The following is a 23,266-nucleotide window of genomic DNA, read 5'->3' as shown; positions in this document are numbered from 1 at the left end:
TTCTTAAAAAGAACCAAAGCAGATCAGTTCAGTTCAGTTCAGTCGCTCAGTCGTGTCCGACTCTTCGCCACCCCATGAATCGCAGCACTAAGCGCGACGGCGGCTGCGACCGGCGCACTAAGCGCGACGGCGGCTGCGACCGGCGCACTAAGCGCGACGGCGGCTGCGACCGGCGCACTAAGCGCGACGGCGGCTGCGACCGGCGCACTAAGCGCGACGGCGGCTGCGACCGGCGCACTAAGCGCGACGGCGGCTGCGACCGGCGCACTAAGCGCGACGGCGGCTGCGACCGGCGCACTAAGCGCGACGGCGGCTGCGACCGGCGCACTAAGCGCGACGGCGGCTGCGACCGGCGCACTAAGCGCGACGGCGGCTGCGACCGGCGCACTAAGCGCGACGGCGGCTGCGACCGGCGCACTAAGCGCGGCCGAGAGGAGCTACCCCACGTCCGAGCTCAGGGGCAGAAGCCGAGGGAACCCATACCCGAAGGGCGGTGGCCAAGAGGAGTTACCCCACGTCCGAGGTAAGGGGCAGCGGCCGAGAGTGCCAGGCTGCAACGGCGCAGGAACGGCAGAGAAGAGCTACCCAAGTCCGAGATCAGGGGTGGTGGCAGGAAGGAGCTACCCCATGTACGAGGTTAGGGGTGGCGGCCGAGAGGAACTACCCCACATCTGAGGTCAGGGGCGGAGGCCAGGAGGACCAACCCCACGTCCAAGGAGTGGTGGCTGCGCGGGTGCAGGAGGGCCTAGAGGCGATATCCCATGTTGAAGGCCAGGAAGGGCGGTGGTGAGGAGATACCCCTCGTCCAAGGTAAGGAGCAGTGGCTGAGCTTTACTGGAGTAGCCGTGAAGAAATACCCCACGTCCAAGGTAAGAGAAACCCAAGTAATATGGTAGGTGTTACCAGAGGGCATCAGAGGACAGACACACTGAAACCATACTCACAGAAAACCAAAGCTGATAGAAGTCAGCAAAGATTTGGGAAAAGGAAGAAAAACTGGTATAGAATGGATTACATTTTCCCTTTGGAGTCTAGAAGCACTTCACTATATTTTTCCCTTTATTTTTGAATACTGTCATAACAAACCAAGATTAATAGATTACCCATATTACAATTCTTCCAAGGCAAATGTTGCTTTCATATTCTTATCATCTATATTTGTCAGTTAAATATTTTGATACAATGTGGATTTCCTTTTTTCCTGATTAGCAGAAGCTGTAACTGAAGTGCGTTGAAACCAAAATCTTTCTCTCCTTATCCCAGGAAAGATGTGAGTCAGCAAATTTAGATAGAGACCAGAGCTTCTTTAGGTTGATGCATTGAATTAGTTGGAAAGATGCTGTTTACCACTGTAGGCATCAGTGCTTCTGAGGTAGTGCTTATATTAGGGTTTCAATATTTTGTTAGAAGTGACTTTCTAGAACATGAGACAAATTCATATTTGAGTATAGTTATAAAACCATATTTCAAGCAAATTAATTTTATATTATCAGCTATTTAAATTTAATATGTCTTTGTTCCTTTTCTTCACTATACAAGATTGGTAATTGATTATATTTTGTTCCAACATGAAGAGAATTCCTACTATAGGCAGTAGGAATTGTTCAGTGGTGTTACATTTCCCCTGGAGATTTCAAAAACAGTTGTAACTATGTCTTCTGAAGTTTGGATCTTTTTAACAAATGAAGCATTATTTGTAGAATTAATCACTTGCCTGATGGCTTCCCTCGTGGCTTGATGGTAAAGAATCCGCCTGCAATACGGGAGACCCGGGTTCAATCCCTGGGTTGAGAAGGCATGGCAACCCACTCCAGTATTCTTGCCTGCAGAATCCCCATGATAGAGAAGTCCTTGGGATTGCAAAGAGTTGGACACAACTGAATGACTAAGCACAGCACAATCACTTGCCAGGACTCTTTGAGCCCAGGAAGTTTTGTAAATGACAAAAAATTAGCAGACTATCCAAAAATATATTGTTTTTAATGACATGAACTTTACCACAGTATAAACTGTAGACTCCGTGTTGAAGAAATCCTAACACAATAAAAACAAGAAGCAGTATACATCAGTGTCTCTCAAAAGTTGAACGTCCTGCAGAATCACTTGGAGGGCCACAGATGGCTGGGCCTCAGGCCTGGAGTTTCTGTTTCAGTAGGTCTGAAGTAGGGCCCAAGGACTTGCATATGTGAATTCCTTGGTGATACCCATGTTGCTGGTCTGGTGGCCACAACTTGATTTCAGACATTCCTTTTTTTTTTTTTTTTCAGACAGTTCTTCTTATGTAAGCATTTAATGGTACAAATTTCCCTATACATACTGGTTTAGTTACACCCCACAAATTTTGAAATGTGTTTTCATTTCATTTGGGTCAAAATACTTTTTCATTTCCCTTTTGATTTCTTCTTTGACCTAAGGCTGTTTAGAAATGTGCTATATAATTTTCAAATATTTATTGGATTTTCTAGATTCCTTTTCAATATTGACTCCTAATTTAATTCAGAGAATACATTTCATATGATTTGAATCCTTTTCAATTTTAAATTATTTGTTTTATGGCTCATACTATAGTCTCTCTTGGTAAATCTTCCCTGTGTGCTTTAGAAGTATGTGTATAACTACTGTTGTTGCATGGAGTGTTCTATAAATGTCAATTAGGTTATGTTGATTGATAGTGTTGCTCAGGTCTTTGATTTATTTACAAATTTTCTGTCTATTCCTTCCATCAATTATTGAGAGGTGGTGTTGAAATCTCGGACAAATTTTGGATTCATCTGTTTCTCTTTTCAATTCTATCAGTTTTTCCTTCATATGTTTTGAAGCTATGTTGTTAAGTGCATGAACTTTTGAGATTGTTTTGTCCTCTTGATGGATTGACACTTTGTCATTATGAAATGTCTCCTTTTATCCATGGTAATATTCTTTGTTCTGAAATCTACTTCGGCTGTTACTAATATAAACATTCCAGCTTTCTTTTGATAGTATATGGTATATTTTTTCTCATTCTTTTACTTTTAACTTACTGTGTTTTTATATTTAACCCGGGGTTTCCTTCAGGAAGCCTGGAGTTAGCTCTTTCTTTTTGTAATCCAGTTCAACAATCTCTTTTTAAATTGGTGTGTTTAGATCATTTTAATTAATGTGATTATTGATATGCTTGGTTTTAATCTGCCATTTTGCTATTTGCCTTCTGTTAAGTCCCATTTGTTCTTTATTTGCTTTGTCTTCTTTTTGACCTTCTTTGGATTAATTGAATATTTATGATTCTATTTTGTCTTTTTTAATCGTTTATTAGATATAATGCTTTTTTAGTGGTTTCTTTAGGGTTTATAGTATATATACCTTTAACTTATCACAATCTATTTCACCTTTCAGAACTTAAAATGCTTCCATTCCCCCTTCCCCAGCCTTTGTGCTGTTATTGTCATACATTTTGCTTCTACACATGTTCAACTCTGCAATGTGTTATTATTATTTTTTGCTGTCAACAGTTATCTTTTAAAATTATGTAAGAAGAAATAAGGGGAAAAGTCATTTTAATTTATCCATATTGGGTGCTTTCCATTTATTTGTATAGATTCAGGTTTCACATATTATTTTTCTTTCTACACAAAAGACTTCCTTTAATCTTTCTTATAGTGCAGGTCTCCTAGTAAGAGAGTCTTTCAGCTTTTGGGTGTTTGAGAAAGTCTTCATTTCACCTCTGCTTTTTTTTTGTTTTCACTCTTTGGCTGTGCCATGCAGCATGCAGGATCTTACTTCACCAACCAAGGATCTAATCTATGCCCTGCTGCAGTGGAAGTGTGGCATTTTAACCATTGGATGGCCAAGGGAAGTTCCTTCACCTCTGCTTTGAAAGATATTTCGCCAGTGTGGAATTTTAGGTTGGCAGTTTTTTTTTTTTTTTATTCTTTCATTAGCATAAAGATGTTGCTTCACCATCTTTCTTGCATGTTATTAATACATCTGCTGTTATTCTTCCATTTATATTTAATGCAATTAGTAATGAAGTAGAGTTTGCTGCTGCTAAGTTGCTTCAGTCATGTCCGACTCTGTGCGACCCCATAGACGGCAGCCCACTAGGCCCCACCGTCCCTGGGATTCTCCAGGCAAGAACACTGGAGTGGGTTGCCATTTCCTTCTCCAATGCATGAAAGTGAAAAGTGAAAGTGACGTCGCCCAGTCGTGTCCGACTCTTAGCGACCCCATGGACTGCAGCCTACCAGGCTCCTCCGTCCATGGGATTTTCCAGGCAAGAGTACTGGAGTGGGGTGCCAGTAGGGTTTACATCTGCCATTTTGCTGTTTGTTTTCTATATGTCTTATATATCTTATTTTGTTTGTCTATTCCTCCATTACTGCTTTCTTTTATGTTAATTGGGTATTTCTGTGTTGAACTGAACTGATGTGTGCTTATGTCAAGGATCCCCCAGACCACTCAGAACTCATTAGGAATCAGAATTCATTATGTTTATGATTTATTACAGCAAAAGAATATGAAGCACAATCATCAAGGTGCATGGGCTAAAGTCTGAAGAAAATCAGATACAGGCTTCCAAGAGTCCTCTTCTGGTAGAACTGCACAGGATACACTTAATTCCTCTATCTATAGATGGAATAATGTGTGCAAAGTGTAGTCTACCAGGGAAGTTCATTTGCTTAAGACTCCAGAGTTTTTATTGGGATTTGGTCACATAGGTACCCAGTGCCTGCATGATTGATCAGTTTGCAAAACAGATCACCTAAGAAAAGCAAATGTTCACCATAAATCACATTACTTACACAGACCACCTAGACATATTGGTATAGTGTGTTTCAAAGCTCCGAGCGTACAGAAACAGTTCTATGAGTTAAAACATTCTAAGAGCTCAATTCCTAGTAGTTGGAAAAGAGCCTTTAACAAAATAAACTCTTTAGGGAGTGTGCAAATTTTGAGCACCTAAGACCTGCTAAGTTAACTCTTTCCTGCAAAATTTGCGCTCTTGATCTTTGGCTCACTTACAGGAAAATGATGGTATTTTTCTTAGTACCTGTATTTAGAATAGCATTTATATAAAATATACAGTAATATATTAACATGAATATGCCCAGCATGGAGGTACTGATAGACATGAAGAAACAACTAGTCCATCCTATAAAACCATTATATAAATCTCCATATTTTTGTATTACTTTGTCTTTACCTGATAGTTATTTGTACCTTATGATAAACTTGTGTAGAATCACATTAATTAACTTCATTGAATCACATTAATTAACTGATGTTAACTACATCTAGTTCCTTTTAACACCAACCGGTTTCCATTGATACCACATTCTAAGGAGTCTTTAATTTAATTTCCCAATACATAAACTTATCAATATTTATATGAAGTAATAGAATCTTACCAGCAATGCTAATATTAAATTCTTTCACACTATGGTTATAGTCCAGTTTTGTTTCTTTCCACATGCCAGTAAAAATCAGAGAAGTATCTTTTATACTTTCCAGCATAACTGGCCTTTATCCACTTACAAGATGTTATTATGTATGGCTATTGTTTGGAGAAGACTCTTGAGAGTCCCATGGACTGCAAGGAGATCCAACCAGTCCATTCTGAAGGAGATCAGCCCTGGGAGTTCTTTGGAAGGAATGATGCTAAAGCTGAAACTCCAGTACTTTGGCCACCTCATGCGAAGAGTTGACTCATTGGAAAAGACTCTGATGCTGGGAGGGATTGGGGGCAGGAGGAGAAGGGGACGACAGAGGATGAGACGGGTGGATGGCATCACTGACTTGATGGACATGAGTCTGAGTGAACTCCGGGAGTTGGTGATGGACAGGGAGGCCTGGTGTGCTGCGATTCATGGGGTTGGCAAAGAGTCGGACACGACTGAGTGACTGAACTGAACTGAACTGATTGTTGCAACTGGCCAGGATTTTGGTAATTTCCAGGTTCTAAGTTATATGTGTATTAATTTGCTAGTGTTGCCATAACAAAATACCATAGACTGAGTGACTTAAACAGTAGAAATTTATTTTCTTAGTTCTGTAGTCTAGAAGTCCAAGATAAAGTTGTTGGCAGGTTTAGTTTCTTCTGAGGACTCTTCTTGGCTTGCAGATAGCTGCCTCCTCTATCCTCACATGGTCTTTCCTCTGTGTGTACACATCCCATGTCTTCACTTGCATGCTCTCATTTCTTATAAGGATGCCAGTCATAATACATATGTACTAAGTTGCTTCAGTCATGTCTGACACTTTGAGACCCTATGGACTGTAGCCCACCAGGCTCCTCTGTTTATAGGATTCTCCAGGCAAGAATACTGGAGTGGGTTGCCATGCCCACCTCCAGAGGACCTTCCTGACCCAGGGGTCGAACCCGCATCTCTTACATCTTTACCACTAGCGCCACTTGGAAAGGGCTACGCTAATGGCCTCATTTTAACTTAATCACCTCTTTAGAGGCCCTGTCTCCTATACAGTCACATTCTGAGTTACTGGAGGTTAGGGTCAACATATGAATTTTGTCCCTAATATGGAAACAAAGCTAGTCATCTCTTTGTAGTTCCCATGCTTTTACTGAGACTGTCTCCATTGTGTGCTGTTGTGTAGCAGGGCCTGTCTCTTTCTTACAGCAAGTAGAAGAGTGTGATTCAGTATAGTTCTGATTCCTGCTATAACTACACTACAGGGTATATCTTATTTTGATCCATTCTTGGGATGAAGGGTAGCAGAGTTACATCAATGCAAATAACTCTTTGCCCCCAGAGAACTTCTATAAGTCTGAAGGTCTAAAATGTTTCTAGAAATGTGCCCTAGCTGGAGTCAACGATCCATTGCTGATTCAGGCTCAGTCTGTTTTTAAATTGTCAAGAGACCCTGTTGAGGATTAGAGTGCAAGGCTTTTCCCAACCTTGAGGCCTAGCATTGCACAGCATTATTCATTGAATCTGTTCACTCTAGTTCACTAAAGCTCCATCATCTCCCCAGGCTGATTCCCATTCTTTTTTTTTCTTTTCTTTTCTTCTGAAAGAGTATCCCTGCTGATTGGTCTGTTCTCACTAACACAACTTTTTCTTCTGTTTGCCACTCATTAAAAGTGAAATGAGTTTGTGTTTTGATGCTTAAACTGGCACCTGTCTCTCCTACAGCTCTCTTCTGTATCATGACCAATATCTTCTATCTTATGGAACAGTCTACCAGGCATGTTGTTGCCATTGTATACTAATTGCCTGAGTGTGACTAGGAAACACATTTTGTACCCAAAAGTGTTGGGTCCTTCTTACTAAGGTTATATGGATAGTAGTTACACCTAGATGTAATTTACTCTGCTGCTGCTGCTAAGTCACTTCAGTCATGTCCGACTCTGTGCGACCCCATAGACGGCAGCCCACTGGCTCCTCTGTCCCTGGGACTCTCCAGGTAAGAATACTGGAGTGGTTGCCATTTCCTTCTCCAATGCGTGAAAGTGACAAGTGAAAGTGAAGTCGCTCAGTCGTGTCTGACTCTTCACAACCCCATGGACCGTAGCCTACCAGGCTCCTCTGTTCATGGGATTTTCTTGGCAAAAGTGCTGGAGTGGTTGCCATTTCCTTTTCCAAGTATGCCATAAAGGCCTCCCCAAGCCCTCCTTGCCTCAAGGTAGGGTCATTTCCTGTGGGGACACAAGCTAACACTACGATGCCTACTACCTTATTCCTATCAAAAACCCATTGTTTCTATTTTATTTAATAGCTTTACGCATACAGAAACTAGGATATGCACAGCACATTTTAGCATCATAGGCATGCACCTGCTATATTCTGTCCATAATAGCCAGGAACATAAATATTAGGTGACCAAAGCTTACAGTCAACACAGTGATCAGTTTTCCAGTAGCTGTATGGTGCATGATTTGATAGTTTAGTAGAGCATAATTATTAGAAGTTTCTTCCTAAATGATATTGTTTATAAATCAAAAGATACTGGTACATTAATAGAGTTCCATTCAGCCATTAACAGTTGATACTGTTCATCATCATAGCACATGACCAGTATATCTCTCAGAGTAATACCATTCACACTTTCAGGTTTCTATTTAACCTTGTTAAGGTCCAAAATGGGACTGGTCTGGGCACATATACAGCTTCATCCTGTGTTGGGCATCTGTATAATTATACCAGTCTGTGTGCATAAATATTTTTCTCTTCCTCTGAACCTCTCTTGAAGAACCAGTGTAATGTTGGACCCCTCTTGTTCCATTAAGCCATTTATTCATTCTTTTACCATCAGTTGCTATTTTTCCTTCTTTGTATTTGTTATTGATTTTAAACCAAACCTTCCCATCTTTGGAAGGAAGGTTAGATTCAGTGATAGTGTTGGTTCAAATTGCTAGCAACAACAGTAAGTCTAGCAAATGCTTTCCTTTCAGTCCATTTCCATTCATACAGAGTAGGGTTACACAGATAAAAAACTAGTGGGCTATCTTGGCCACTAGGCAATACAGCTGCAGTCATTGTCAATTCCAGTTTTGCAGTAGGGGGTTGAAAATGATAGCTTACGGTGAATGGTGTCAGATTCGTGATCTCTGAAGAAGATTTAGTTTCAGGACCAGGGACCAGGCTTGATCACGCAAGAGCTTTTGTGTAGCAGAGTTTTATTAAAGTAAGAAAAGGGACAGAGAAAGCTTCTGACATAGACATCACAAGGGGGATGGAGAGTGCCTCCTTTGCTAGTGTTAGCAAGGGAGTTATATACTTTTTTTAAATTGGTTATTACAATTAATCAAAAGAATGTCTCAAGGTTGTAAAAATTTTACCATACCCACTCCCACAATTTAAATTTTAGGATAACAGGATTAGAATTTAACAATAGAAAGATCCTACCAGACCCATTCCCAGACCCAGTGTAATATGCATTCTAAGATAGGATTAGTCAGAAGGTTTTCAGAAAGGAGAAACTGTCCTCAAGCAGGATACATTGTTGTTATATAATCCCTAGTACAGAGTTTAAACTGAGTTGTTTGTTGTGTAATCATCAGTTCCAGGCTTAAAGAAAAAAAAAACATTTTATATGACTAAGACATTCTATAAGGAATGTAGAGTGAGAAAAAAAAGTTTGTCCTTTCCTCCTCCTTGAGAATTCCAGACCCCTCTCTCCTTGGGGACCTCTAGACTTCTTATCAACCTGCCTAGAAACTGACTCTCTCAAAAGTATAATCCATCCCAAAAGGACCTGATAAATTCTGGCATAAAGTTTTGAAGGTTTAAACAGAATTTCTTGCTTAGGGATCATCATGGTTCTGGCAAGTACTATTGTAGTCCTGGTCCTGAAATCACTGGATCAAGTACGAAAAAGGGAAGTTGAAGTGATGTGGGGAAGGGTTGTATAGTTTTACAGTATCCTCCCTACTCTTACTTCCATAGATCCCCTACGAAAGTAGAGGAATCTAGCAGGGAGCAATTCTTTGGTTGCTTTCATGTTGGCACATGAGCACACATTCATAAATGTATGTAAGCTTTCATGCCTTTGTCTTCTGCCAACTTTTTATTGAGAAATAATTCACATACCATGAAATAACCCTTAAAACATTTTATTCAATGGTTTTTAGTATATTCATAAAATTGAGCAACCACCACAATCTAATGCCAGAACATTTTCATCAACCTAATATGAAATCCTATATTTATTAGTAGTCACTCTATTTTCCTTCCACCAGTCCCTAGAAACCACTAAACTACTTCTTATTTTTTTGGATTGGCCTATGCTGAACATTTCAGCCATGAAATTAAAAGGTGCTTACTCCTTAGAAGGAAAGTTATGACCAACCTAGATAGCATATTCAAAAGCAGAGACATTACTTTGCCAACAAAGGTCCGTCTAGTCAAGGCTATGGTTTTTGCAGTGGTCATGTATGGATGTGAAAGTTGGACTGTGAAGAAAGCTGAGTGCCGAAGAACTGATGCTTTTGAACTGTGGTGTTGGAGAAGACTCTTGAGAGTCCCTTGGACTGCAAGGAGATCCAACCAGTCCATTCTAAAGGAGATCAGTCCTGGGTGTTCTTTGGAAGGACTGATGCTGAAGCTGAAACTCCAATACTTTGGCCACCTGATGCGAAGAGTTGACTCATTGAAAAAGACCCTGATGCTGGAAGGGATTGTGGGCAGGAGGAGAAGGGGATGACAGAGGATGAGATGGTTGGATGGCATCACCAACTCAATGGACGTGAGTTTGGGTGAACTCCTGGAGTTGGTGATGGACAGGGAGGCATGGCGCGCTTCATGGGGTCGCGAAGAGTCGGACATGACTGAGCGACTGAACTGAACTGATGCTGAACATTTGATATAAATGTAATCATATATAGTCCATTTTTCAGTCGATTTACACGTATATTGTAAGGAAAGTTTTCGACTTTATTCTTTTTTTCTGCATAATTTTAAAATACATCTTTATTAGTTTATCATACAAATTAATGCATACAATATGGACAGGTATAATTTTCTTTCTCTGAGCCTGTTCCCACTCACCACTTGACACAAGTTGATCTCTCAAGGAACAAATATTCCTATTTTCCCATACTCTGTTTTTTAATTGGAGGATAATTGCTTTACAGTGTTATGTAGGTTTTTGCCATACAACAATGTGAATCGGCCATGTGTATACATATATTACCCCCTGCTGAGCCTCCTTCCCACCCCATCCCCATCCCTCCTCTCTAGGTCATCACAGCACTGAGCTGTGTTCACTGTGTTATATAGCAGCTTCCTACTACCTATCTATTTTACACATGGTAATGTATATATATCAATGCTACTCTCTTAATTTGTCCCACCCTCTCTGCTCTTTGCATGATTTATCTTTACTTTCAGCCTACTTTTATTTTTGAATCTAAACTCTCTGCTATAAACAGCATGTAGTTGGATATTATTTTATCCATTTTATCTCTGCCTTTTGATTGTATTGATTAATTCATTCACATTTAATATTATTATTGATGTACTTGAGTTTATGTCTGCCATTTTACTTTTTCATTTCTGTATGTTGTGTATCTTTCTTGTTCCTCCATTCTCCCTTCCCTACTTTCTTTTGTATTAAGTTTTATAATATTACACTTTAATTATTGTTCACTATATTTTTGAGTTATTTACTTATTGGTTACTTTAGACTGCAGGGCTTACCATATACATCTCAGTTTACCAGAATCTAGTTTAGATTCATACTGACTTAATTCCAATAACAGAAATGTTACTCCTGTATAGCTCTATTCTTTCTTCCCCTTCTTTGTTATTGTTATGTGTATTACATCTAAATGTTACAAACCCAACAGTTCATTGTTATAATTCAGTTCAGTTCGGTCGCTCAGTTGTATCTGACTCTGAGACCGCATGGACTATAGCACCCCAGGCTTCCTTTGCCCATCACCAACTCCCGGAGCTTCCTCAAACTCATGTCCATTGAATTGGTGATACCATTCAACCATCTCATCCTCTGTCGTCCCCTTCTCCTCCAACCTTCAGTCTTTCCCAGCATCGGGGTCTTTTCCAGTGAGTCAGTTTTTTGCATCAGGTGGCCAAAGTATTGGAGTTTCAGCTTCAGCATCAGTCCTTCCAATGAATATTCAGGACTGATTTCCTTTAGGACGGACTGGTTGGATCTCCTTGCAGTCCAAGGGATTGTCAAGAGTCTTCTCCAACACCACAGTTCAAAAGCATCAATTCTTTGGCACTCTGCTTTCTTTATAGTCCAACTCTAACATCCATACATGACTACTGGAAAAGCCATAGCTTTGACTGGATGGACCTTTGTCAGCAAAGTAGTGTCACTGCTTTTTAACATGCTGTCTAGCTTGGTCATAACTTTTCTTCCAAGGAGCAAGCGTCTTTTAATTTCATGGTTGCATTCATCATCTGCAGTGATTTTGGAGCCCCCCAAAATAAAGTCTCTCACTGTTTCCATTATTTCCCCATCTATTTGCCATGAAGTGATGGGACTGGATGCTAGGATCTTTGTTTTTTGAAGGTTGAGTTTTTTTTTTTTTTTGAAGGAAGCCAACTTTTTCACTCTCCTCTTTTACTTTCATCAAGAGGCTCTTTAGTTCTTCAGTTTCTGCCATAAAGGTGGTGTCATCTGCATATCGGAGGTTATTGATATTTCTCCCGACAATGTTGATTCCAGCTTGTGCTTCATCCAGCCTGTTATTTCGCATGATGTATTCTGCATATAAGTTAAATAAGCAGGGTAACAATATACAGCCTTGATGTACTCCTTTCCCAGTTTGAAACTAGTCCATTGTTTCATGTCAGATTCTAACTGTTGCTTTTTGACCTGCATACATATTTCTCAGGAGGCAGGTAAGGTGGTCTGGTATTCCCATCTTTTTAAAAGTTTTCCACAGTTTGTTGTGATCCACACAGTCAAAGGCTTTGGCATAGGCAATAAAGCAGAAGTAGATGTTTTTCTGGAACTTTCTTGCTTTTTCAATGATCCAATGGATGTTGTCAATTTGATCTCATGGGGTTCCTCTGCTTTGTATAATTTTATGTCTTTTAAAGAAACTTAGAAAAGAACAAAAGTATAGTCATAGAGTTTGTTATATTAACCTTCCTATTTATCATTTCTTTTTTCCCCCATTATTTTGTGTAGATTCAACTTAACTATCTTGTATCATTTCCTTACTCTGATATGGCTTTGCTCCCTCCTAGTATATGATAGTATTATATGTTACATTATATGCAGATTGTTTTGGACAATTGCTTTTATTAAAGCAAAAAGGAAAGAAATGTGCATTTATATATTCATTTATAATTATATTATGAATCAATATATGCTTTTACTGATACTCTTTGTGTGTATGAATTTGAATTAGTGGTCTGAGGTAACTTATTTTCATACCAAAGAAACTTCTTTCATATTTCTTATTAGGCAGAGCTTCTAGCATCATATTCTCTCATTTCTTATTTATCCAGGAATGTTTTTCTCTGTTTTTATTTTTCATGGTAAAATACACATAATGTAAAATTTGCCATTTTAATAATTTTAAGTGCACATGTCAGTGGCATTAATTATATTTACAATGTTGTACAACCATACCACTATTTATTTCATTTTTTATTGTCCATAACAGAAACTCTCTAACCATTAAGCAATGGTTTCCCATTCTCCTCTCACTCCATACCCTGGTGTCCTTATATCTTCTTTCTCTCTCTATGAATTTGCTGAATCTAGATATTTCATGTTAAGTGGAGTCATATAGTATATATGCTTTTGTGTCTGGCATGCGTAATTTTTCAAGGTTTTTATTTTAGCATGTATCAGAAAGTCATTCCTCTAAGGCTGAATGATATTCCATTGTATGTATATACTAATATTTGTTTATTCATTCATCTGATGATGGGCGCTTGGGTTGTTTCTGCCTTTCAGGTATTGTGATAAAGCTGCAATGAGCATTAACATATAAGTATCTGTTTGAGTCTCTGTTTTCAATTTTTAGTATGTATGCAGGGATGGAATTGCTGGGTCATGGTAATTCTGTGTTTAGCTTTTTGAGAAGTTGGTAAACTTTTTCACAGCAGCTGTACCATTTTACTTTTTCAACAGCAATGTACGATAGTTCTACTTTCTCTGCTGCTGCTGCTAAGTTGCGTCAGTCATGTCTGACTCTGTGCCACCCCAGAGACAGCAGCCCACCAGGCACCCCCATCCCTGGGATTCTCCAGGCAAGAATACTGGAGTGGGTTGCCATTTCCTTCTCCAGTGCATGAAAATGAAAAGTGAAAATGAAGTCGCTCAGTCATGTCCGACTCTTCGCCACCCCATGGACTGCAACCTACCAGGCTCCTCCATCCATGGGATTTTCCAGGCAAGAGTATTGGAGTGGATCGCCAGTGCCTTCTCCTCTACTTTCTCTACATTCTCACTAACACTTGTAATTACATACATAATAGATACACTAATGGATATGAAGTAATACCTCTTTGTAGTTTTTATTTAAATTATCCTGATGACCAAAGATTTTGATCATTTTCTCCTGTGCTTATTGTCCATTTGGAATCTTCTTTGCAGAACTGTCTATTTTAGTTCTTTGCCCATTTTAATTTTTAAATTTTTTTTTGATTTTTACTTCATTCTCAGAATAAGGGTCAATTTTTTTAATTTTTTTTAAAATATAAATTTATTTATTTTAATTGGAGGTTAATTACTTTACAATATTGTATTGGTTTTGCCATACATCAACATGAATCCGCCACGGATGTACACATGTTCTTTGCCCATTTTTAAAGCTTATTTTATAATTGGACAAAAATTGCTTTACAATGTTGTGTTGGCTTCTGCTGTACAGCAATGCAAATCAGCCATAATTATACATATATCACCTCCCTCTTGAGCCTGCCTCTCCTGCCTCCATCCCATGATCCCTCTAGGTGATCACAGAGCACCTGGCTTGTCACCTTGTGTTATATCGAAACTTGTCAACAGCTATCTATTTTATACTGTATATATTAATATGTTGATGTTACTTTCTCCATTTGCCCCACTCTCTCCTTCCCCCTCTGTGTCCACAAGCTCTTTCTCTATATCTGCATCTCCATTCCTTCCCTGCAAGTAGGTTCATCAGTACCATTTTTCTAGATTCTATATATAATGTTAATATATGATATTTGCTCTTCTCTTTCTGACATATATCACTTTTTTTTCCACAATAACATTTTATTTCTTTCACCTGTTCATCTTTTTTTTTTTATCATGTACCTTGTGCTTATGATAAAATTCTGAACATTTTTATTTTTTGGTATATTTTATTTTATTTTTAATTTTATTTTATTTTATTTTTAATTTTATTTTATTTTTAAACTGTACAATATTGTATTGGTTTTGCCAAATATCGAAATGAATCCGCCACAGGTACAGGCTCTAGGATCATCCACCTCACTAGAACTGACTCAAATTCATTCTTTTTTATGGCTGAGCAATATTCCATTGTATATATGTACCACATGTTTATTCATTCATCTGTCAATGGACAGTTTCAGTCAGTCAGTTTAGTTCCTCAGTCGTGTCCAACTCTTTGTGACCATATGGACTGCAGCACGCCAGGCCTCCCTGTCCATCACCAACTCCCAGAGTTTACTCAAACTCATGTCCATTGAGTCGGTGATGCCATTCAACCATCTCAGCCTCTGTTGTCCCTTTCTCCTGCCTTCAATCTTTCCCAGCATCAGGGTCTTTTCCAGTGAGTCAGTTCTTCACATTAGGTGGCCAAAGTATTGGAATTTCAGCTTCAGCATCAGTCCTTCCGATGAATATTCAGGACTGATTTCCTTTAAGATGGACTGGTTGGATCTCCTTGCAGTCGTCCAATGGACTCTCAAGAGTCTTCTCCAACATCACAGTTCAAAACCATCAGTTCTTCAGTGCTCAGTTTTCTTTATAGTCCAACTCCCGCATCCATGCATGACCACTGGAAAAACCATAGATTTGACTGGATGGACCTTTGTTGGTAAAGTAAAATCTCTGCTTTTTAATATACTGCCTAGGTTGGTCATAGCTTTTCTTCTAAGGAGCAAGCGTCTTTTAATTTCACCACTACAGTCACCATCTGCAGTGATTTTGGAGCACCCCAAAATAAAGTCTGTCACTGTTTCCACAGTTTCCCCATCTATTTGCCATGAAGTGATGGGACCAGATGCCATGATCTTCGTTTTCTGAATATTGAGTTAAGCCAACTTTTTCACTCTCCTCTTTCACTTTCATCAAGAGGCTCTTTAATTCTTCCTCGATTTTGCCATAAGGGTGGTGTCATTTGCATATCTGAGGTTATTGATATTTCTCCCGACAATTTTGATTCCAGCTTGTGATTCATCCAGCTCAGCATTTCTCATGATGTACTCTGCATATAAGTTCAATAAGCAGGGTGACAATATTCAGCCTTGACATACTCCTTTCCGTATTTGGAACCAGTCTGTTGTTCCATGTCCAGTATTAACTTTTGGTTCCTGACCTACATACAGATTTCTCAAGAGGCAGGTCAGGTGGTCTGGTATTCCCATCTCTTTAAGAATTTCCACAGTTTGTTGTGGTCCACACAGTCAAAGGCTTTGGCATAGTCAATAAAGCAGAAGTAGATGTTTTTTTGGAACTCTCTTGCTTTCTCAATGATCCAATGGATGTTGGCAATTTGATCGCTGGTTCCTCTGTCTTTTCTAAATCCAGATTGAACATCTGGAAGTTCATGGTTCATGTACTGTTGAAGCTGGCTTGGAGAATTTTGAGCATTACTTTACTAGCATGTGAAATGAGTGCAATTGTGCAGTAGTTTCGCATTGCCTTTCTTTGGACAAGCTAGGTAGCCACTATGTCCTGGCTATTGTAAATAGTACTGCATGAACATTGGGGTACATGTGTTTTTTAGAATTGCTATTTTCTCAGGGTATATGCCCAGTAGTGGTATTGCTGGGTCATATAGTAGATTTATTTCTCGTTTTTTACAGAATCTCCATATTGTTCTCCATAATGCCTGCATCAGTTTATATTCCCATCAACAGTTTAAGAAGGTTCCTTTTCTCCACATCCTCTCCAGCATTTATTTGTAGATTTTTTGATGATGGCCATTCTGAATTGTGTGAGGTAGGTGATACGTCATTGTACTTTTGATTTGCATTTCTCTAATAATTGGTGGTGGCTGAGCATCTTTATGTGTTTGTTGGTCATCTGTATGTCTTCTTTGGAGAAATGTCTGTTTAGGTCTTCTGCCATTTTTTGATTGGGCTGTTTGTTTTTCTGATTTTGAGCTTTATGGACTCTGTTTTTCAGTTGTTTCATTTGCAATTATTTTATCCAATTCTGAGGGTTGTCTTTCAATCTTGTTTATTGTTTCCTTTGCAGAAGTTTTAAAGTATATTTAGGTCCCACTTTAAAAAAATTTTGTTTTTATTTCCATTATTCTAGGAGGTGGTCAAAAAAGATCTTGCTGTGATTTGTCAGAGTGTATTGCCTATGTTTTCCTCTAACAGCTTTACAGTTTCTGGTCTTACATATAAGTCTTTAATCCATCTTAAATTTATTTTTGTGTATGGTGTTCAGAAGTGTTCTAGTTTCATTGTTTTACATGTAGCTGTCCAGTTTTCCTAGCACCACTCATTGAAGAGACTGTGTTTTTTCCATTGTATATGTTTGCCTCCTTTGTCAAATAAAAGGTGCCCCTGTGGGTTTGAGTTTATCTATGGGCTTTGTATCTTGTTCCATTGGTCTGTATTTCTGATTTTCTCCCAGTACCATACTATCTTGATGACTATGGCCTTTCAGTATAGTCTGAAATCAGAAAGGTTGATTCCTCCAGCTCCATTTTTCTTTCTCAAGATTGCTTTGGCTCTTTGGGGTCTTTTGTGTCTCCATGCAAATTGTGAAACTTTTTCTTTTAGTTCTGTGAAAAATGGCATTGCTAGTTTGATAGGGGTTGCATTGAAAATGTAGATTGCTTTGGGTAGTATAGTCATTTCACAATATTGATTCTCCCAATATTGATTCTCTCCAAGATCATGGTCTATCTCTCCATCTGCTTGTGTCATCTTTGATTTCTTTCATCAGTATCTTATACTTTTCTGCATACAGATCTTTTGTCTCTTTAGGTGGATTTACTCCTAGGGATTTTATTCTTTTTGTTGCAATGGTAAATGGGATTGTTGATTTCTCCTTCTGATTTTTTATTGTTAGTGTATAGGAATGCAAAGGATTTCTGTGTATTAATTTTATATCTTTTGATTTTACTATATTCATTGATTAACTCTAGTAATTTTCTTGGGGCATAGTTAGGGTTTTCTATGTAGAGGATCATGTCATGTGCAAATAGATTTTACTTCTTTTCCAATCTGGATTGCTTTTATTTCTTTTTTTCCCCCTCTGATTCCCATGGCTAGGACTTCCAAAACTATGTGGAATAATGGTGGTGACTGGGCACTCTTTTCTTATTGTGGATCTTAGAGGAAATGCTTTAAGTTTTTCACCATTGAGACTAAGGTTTGCTATCGGTTTGTTGTTGTATATGGCCTTTAGTATGTTGAAGTAGGTTCCTTCTATGCCTACTTTTGGAGAGTTTTTATCATAAATGGGTGTTGAATTTTATTGAAAGCTTTCTCTGCATCTATTGAGATGATCATATGGTTTTTATGTTCCAATTTGTTAATATGGTGTATCACATTGATTGATTTGCATATATTGAAGAATCCTTGATCCCTGGGATAAAACCAACTTGATCATGGTGTCTGATCATTTTAATGTGTTATTGGAGTCTACTTGCTAAAATTTTGTTGAGGATTTTTGTATATATGTTCATAAGTGATACTGGCCTGTAATTTTCTTTTTTGAGTGTGATATCTCTGTCTCATTTTGGTATCAGGATGATAGAGATCTAGTAAAATGAGTTTAGGAGTTTTCCTTTCTCTACAATTTTCTGGAAGAGTTTGAGCAGGATAGGCATTAGCTCTTCTCTAAACGTTTGGTAAAATTAACCTGTGAAACCGTCTGGCCTTGGACTTTTGTTTGTTGGACCATTTTTTATCACAGTTTTGATGTCAGCATTAATGTTTGGTCTGTTCATATTTTCTATTTCTGTCTGTTTCAGTCATGGAAGTTGTACTTTTAGAAGAATTTGTCCATTTCTTCCAGGTTGTCAATTTTATTGGCATATAGTTGCTTGTAGTAGTCTCTTATTATCCTTTGTATTTCCATGAGGTATGTTGTAGCTTCTCAATACTCATTTCCAATTTTATTGATTTGAGTCTTCCCCATTTTTACTTGATGAGTCTGGATAATGGTTTGTCAATTTTGTTTATCTTCTCAAGTTCAGTTCAGTCAGTCAATCATGTCCGACTCTTTGTGACCCCATGGACTGCAGCACACCAGGCTTCCTTGTCCATTACCAACTCCCGGAGCTTGCTCAAACTCATGTCCATCAAGTCAGTGATGTGATCCAACCATCTCATCATGTCATTCCCTTCTCCTCCTGCCTTCAATCTTTCCCAGCATCAGTGTCTTTTCCAATGAGTCAGTGCTTTGCATCAGGGTGATGGTGGCCTCATAAAATGAATTAGAAAGTTTTCCTTCCTCTTCAATTTTTTGGAACTATTTCAGAAGCTCATAAAGATGGAAGTACTGGGGACAGAACCCAGGGCTTCATACATGCTAAGCATGTGATCTGCCACTAAGATATACCCCCATTCATTTGTTGGGATGTTTTTAATCACAATTTCAATTTCAGTGCTTGTGATTGGTCTGTTCATATTTTCTATTTCTTCCTGGTTCACTCTAGGGAGACTACCTTTCTAAGAATTTGTCCATTTCTTTCAGAGTATCCATTTTATTGGCATACAGTTATTTATCGTAGTCTCTGATTCTTGGTATTTCTGTGGAGTGAGTTGTAACTTCTCCTTTTTCATTTCTAATTTTATTGATTTGAGTACTCTCACATTTCTTCTTTGTGAGTCTGATTAAAGGTTTATCAATTTTGTTTATCTTTTCAAAGATCCAGCTTTTAGTATCATTGATCTTTGGAATTGTTTTCTTTGTCTCTATTTCATTTATTTCTGCTCTGATATTTATGATTTCCTTCCTTCTACTAACTTTCAGTCTTGTTTGTCCTTCTTTCATTGCTTCAGATGTAAGATTGGCTTGTTTATCTGAGATTATTTCTTGTTTCTTGAGGTCAGATTGTATTACTATAAAATTTCCTCTTATAATTGCTTTTGCTTCATCCCATAAGTTTTGGACCATTGTGTCTTGGTTTTCATTTGTCTCTAGGTATTTTGTATTTCCTTTTTTATTTCTTCAGGGATCCAATGGTTGTTGAGTAGCATATTGTTTAGCCACCACGTGTTTGTGTTTTTTTAGAGTTTTTTTTTCTTGTTTATTTCTAATTGCATAGCATTGTGATCAGAAAAGATGCTTGATAGAATTTCAATTTTCTTAAATTTATCAAGACTTTCCTTATGGTCCAGCGTGTGGCCAATCCTGGAGAATGTTCTGTGTGCACTTGAGAAGAATGTATAGTCCAATTCATCTAAAGTGTCATTTAAGGCCTGTGTTTCCATATTAGTTTTCTATCTGGATGATCTGTCCATTGATAAAAGTGGAGTATTAACTTCCCCCACTATTATTGTATTACTGGATTGATTCTCTCTTTATGTGTGTTAGTATTTGCCTTACACATTGAGGTGCTCCTATATTGGGTGCATATATATTTATAATTGTAATATCTGCTTCTTAGATTGAGCCCTTGATCATTATGTAGTGTCCTTCTTTGTCTCTTATAACAATCTTTGTTTTAAAGTCTATTTTGTATGAAATGAGTTTTGTTACTCCAGCTTTCTTATGAATTCTATTTGCATGGAATACCTTTGTGATTGCACACCTCTTGCTATCCTACTGCAGCTTCTCCTTTGTCCTTGGATGTCAGGTATCTTTTTTCATGGGTTCCAGTGTCCTCCTGTTGATGGTTTTTCAGTAGCTAGTTGCAGTTTTGGTGTTCTCACAGGAAAAGATGAATACATGTCCTTCTACCCTGTCATCTTGAACCAATCTCCTCTTTGTATTTTTAGACCTGTTTCCTCTTCTCTTAACTTTTCTTTGTCTGGCTCTAGGATTCTTTCCTTCATCATGAAACCAAGAACCCTCGCTTGATGATCAATCCATGCCTTCAGGTCCAAGAACATGGAATTTCACTCTCCTGACAGAGAGCAACACTCTGCCACAGGACATGGCCCCTCCTCTCATTTAATGGACTTAACACACTTGTGAAAAATCAACTGACCATAGGCATATGGGTTTATTTCTGGCTTCTCATTTCTATTGGAAAAGTCCCTGATTCTGGGAAAGATTCAAAGCAGAAGGAGAAAAGGGCAACAGAGGATGAGATGGTTGGATAGCAGCACTGATTCAATGGGCATGAATTTGGGCAAACTCAAGAACATGGTGAGAGACAGATGGTTGGATAGCAGCACTGATTCAATGGGCATGAACTTGGGCAAACTCAAGAACATGGTGAGAGACAGGGATGCCTGGCATGCTGCAGTCCATGGGGTCACAACGAGTTTGACATGACATGGCGACTGAATATTTCTATTGCACTGTCTATAGGTCAATCCTTATGCTAGCATCATGCTGTCACTGTTTTGATTACTGTAGCTTAGTAGTAAGGTTTGATATTAAGAAGTGTATGTCTTCTTAATTTGTTCTGCTTTTTTAAAGATTATTTTGGCTATTTGGGGCCCTTTGCTATTCCATATGAATTTGAGGATCAATATTCCATATCTACCAATTAAGCTGTTCAAATATTGCTAGAAATTGTACTAAATCTATAGATTGTTTTGAGTAGTATGAATGTCTTGACGATATTAAGTATTTTTGTCAATAAAAACTTGATGTCTCTTCATTTATTTAGGTTTTCTTTATTTCTATCAGTAGTGTTTTATAGTTTTTCAGTCTTTCATCTCCTAGGTTAAATTTACTCCTCATTATTCTTTTAGATGCATTATAAATGGAATTGCTCTATTTATTTCTTTTTTCAGATTATTAACTGCTGATTTATTTAAACCAAACTTATTTGTATGTATTGTTCTTGTACCCTACATCTTCGTTAAAATTATTTATTAGCTTTTGTGGCTTTCTTATGGATTCTTTGCAGTTTTCTCTATACAGGATCCTGTTATCTATAAATATGGGTAGTTTTACTTTTTACATTCCAGTTTGAATGATTTTTATTTCTTTTCTTTTTTGGTCACCCTGCCTGGCATGTGGGATCTTATTTCCCTGACCAGGGATCAAAACTGCACACCGTGCATTGAAAGCACAGGGAAATCATGACTTTTCTTTCTTTCTTTTTTTTTTTTTTTTTTGAGTTATTTTTTTTTTAATTTTATTTTATTTTTAAACTTTACATAATTGTATTAGTTTTGCCAAATATCAAAATGCTCTAGCTAGAATTTCTAATACAGTGAAGATAATTTTTGTGTTTCTAGGAATGTGTCCATTTTATCTAGGTTATCTGATTAGCTGATGTACAGTTCTTCATAGTAGTCTCTTATAATCCTTTAAATTTCTATAAAGTTGATGGTAATGGCTTTCATTTCTTATTTTATTCCTATTTTGAGAAATAATTTACATGCATAGCTCTATATGTTTAATATATACAACATGATGGTTTGATTTACATGTATTGTGAAATGATTACCGCAATAGGTTTAATTAACATAGGTCATCTGTGTCATCTCATATACATACAGCAAAAAGAAACGAAAAAAATTCTCCTTGTGATGAAACTCTTAGAATTTATTCTCTTAAGTTTCCTCTATATCATAAATCAGTGTTAACTAGAGGCATCATGTTTTACATGACATCTCTTGTACTTATTCAACTTAAACAGGAAGTTTCTACATTTTGACCACTTTCCTACATTCTAATAGAATGAGGTGAAATCTCATTGTGGTATTGATTTGTGTTTCACTAATGAATAATTGTGTAGAACATATTTTCATGTACCAGTTGCTAATCTGCATGTCTTCTTGGGAAAAATTTCCTATACAGATCTTCTGCCCATTATTTTAACCTTCAAAAATCTATTACCAAACTTACTAATCTTACCTGCCTCCTGAGAAATCTATATGCAGGTCAAGAAGCAACAGGTAGAACTAGACATGAAACAATGGATTGGATTCAAATTGGGAAAGGAATACGACAAAGCTGTATATTGTCACCTTTCTTATTTAATTTATATGCAGAGTACATCATGCAAAATGCCCGGCTGGATGAAGCACAAACTGGAATATCAACATTGCCAGGAGAAATATCAATAACCTCAGATATGCAGATGACACCACCCTTATGGCAGAAAGTGAAGAGGAACTCAAGCACCTGTTGATGAAAGTGAAAGAGGAGAGTCAAAAAGCTGGCTTAAAACTCAACATTCAAAAAACTAATATCATGGCATTTGGTCCCATCACATCATTGCAAATAGATGGGGAAACAATGTAAACAATGAGAGACTTTCTTTTCTTGGGCTCCAATATCACTGCAGATGGTGAGTGCAGTCATGAAATTAAAAGACACTTGTTCCTTGGAAGAAAAGCTATGACATACCTAGGCAGCATATTAAAAAGCAGAGACATTACTTTGCCAAAAAAGATTCATCTAGTCAATGCTATGGTTTTTCCGATAGTCATGTATAGATGTGAGAGTTGGACCATAAGGAAAGCTGAGCACTGAAGAACTGATGGTTTTGAACTGTGGTGTTGGAAAAGACTTGAGAGTCCCTTGGACAGCAGGG

The 23,266-nt window shown here is 38.0% G+C and overlaps 1 protein-coding gene across 1 annotated transcript; it reads left to right on the top strand.

Moving 5' to 3' along the window:
* Nucleotides 1-74: 74 nt before the first annotated feature.
* LOC129640096 (uncharacterized) lies at nucleotides 75-21,793 on the top strand. The gene is made up of 3 exons (XM_055565335.1): nucleotides 75-523; nucleotides 16,443-16,578; nucleotides 20,586-21,793. The coding sequence occupies exons 1-3, from the start codon at nucleotides 75-77 to the stop codon at nucleotides 20,673-20,675; spliced, it is 675 nt and encodes a 224-aa protein (XP_055421310.1). The 3' UTR covers nucleotides 20,676-21,793.
* Nucleotides 21,794-23,266: the final 1,473 nt, after the last annotated feature.

The sequence above is a fragment of the Bubalus kerabau genome, chromosome X (assembly GCF_029407905.1).
Source record: "Bubalus kerabau isolate K-KA32 ecotype Philippines breed swamp buffalo chromosome X, PCC_UOA_SB_1v2, whole genome shotgun sequence".
NCBI lineage: Eukaryota > Metazoa > Chordata > Mammalia > Artiodactyla > Bovidae > Bubalus > Bubalus kerabau.
This window is presented reverse-complemented; position numbering and strand designations above follow the sequence as displayed.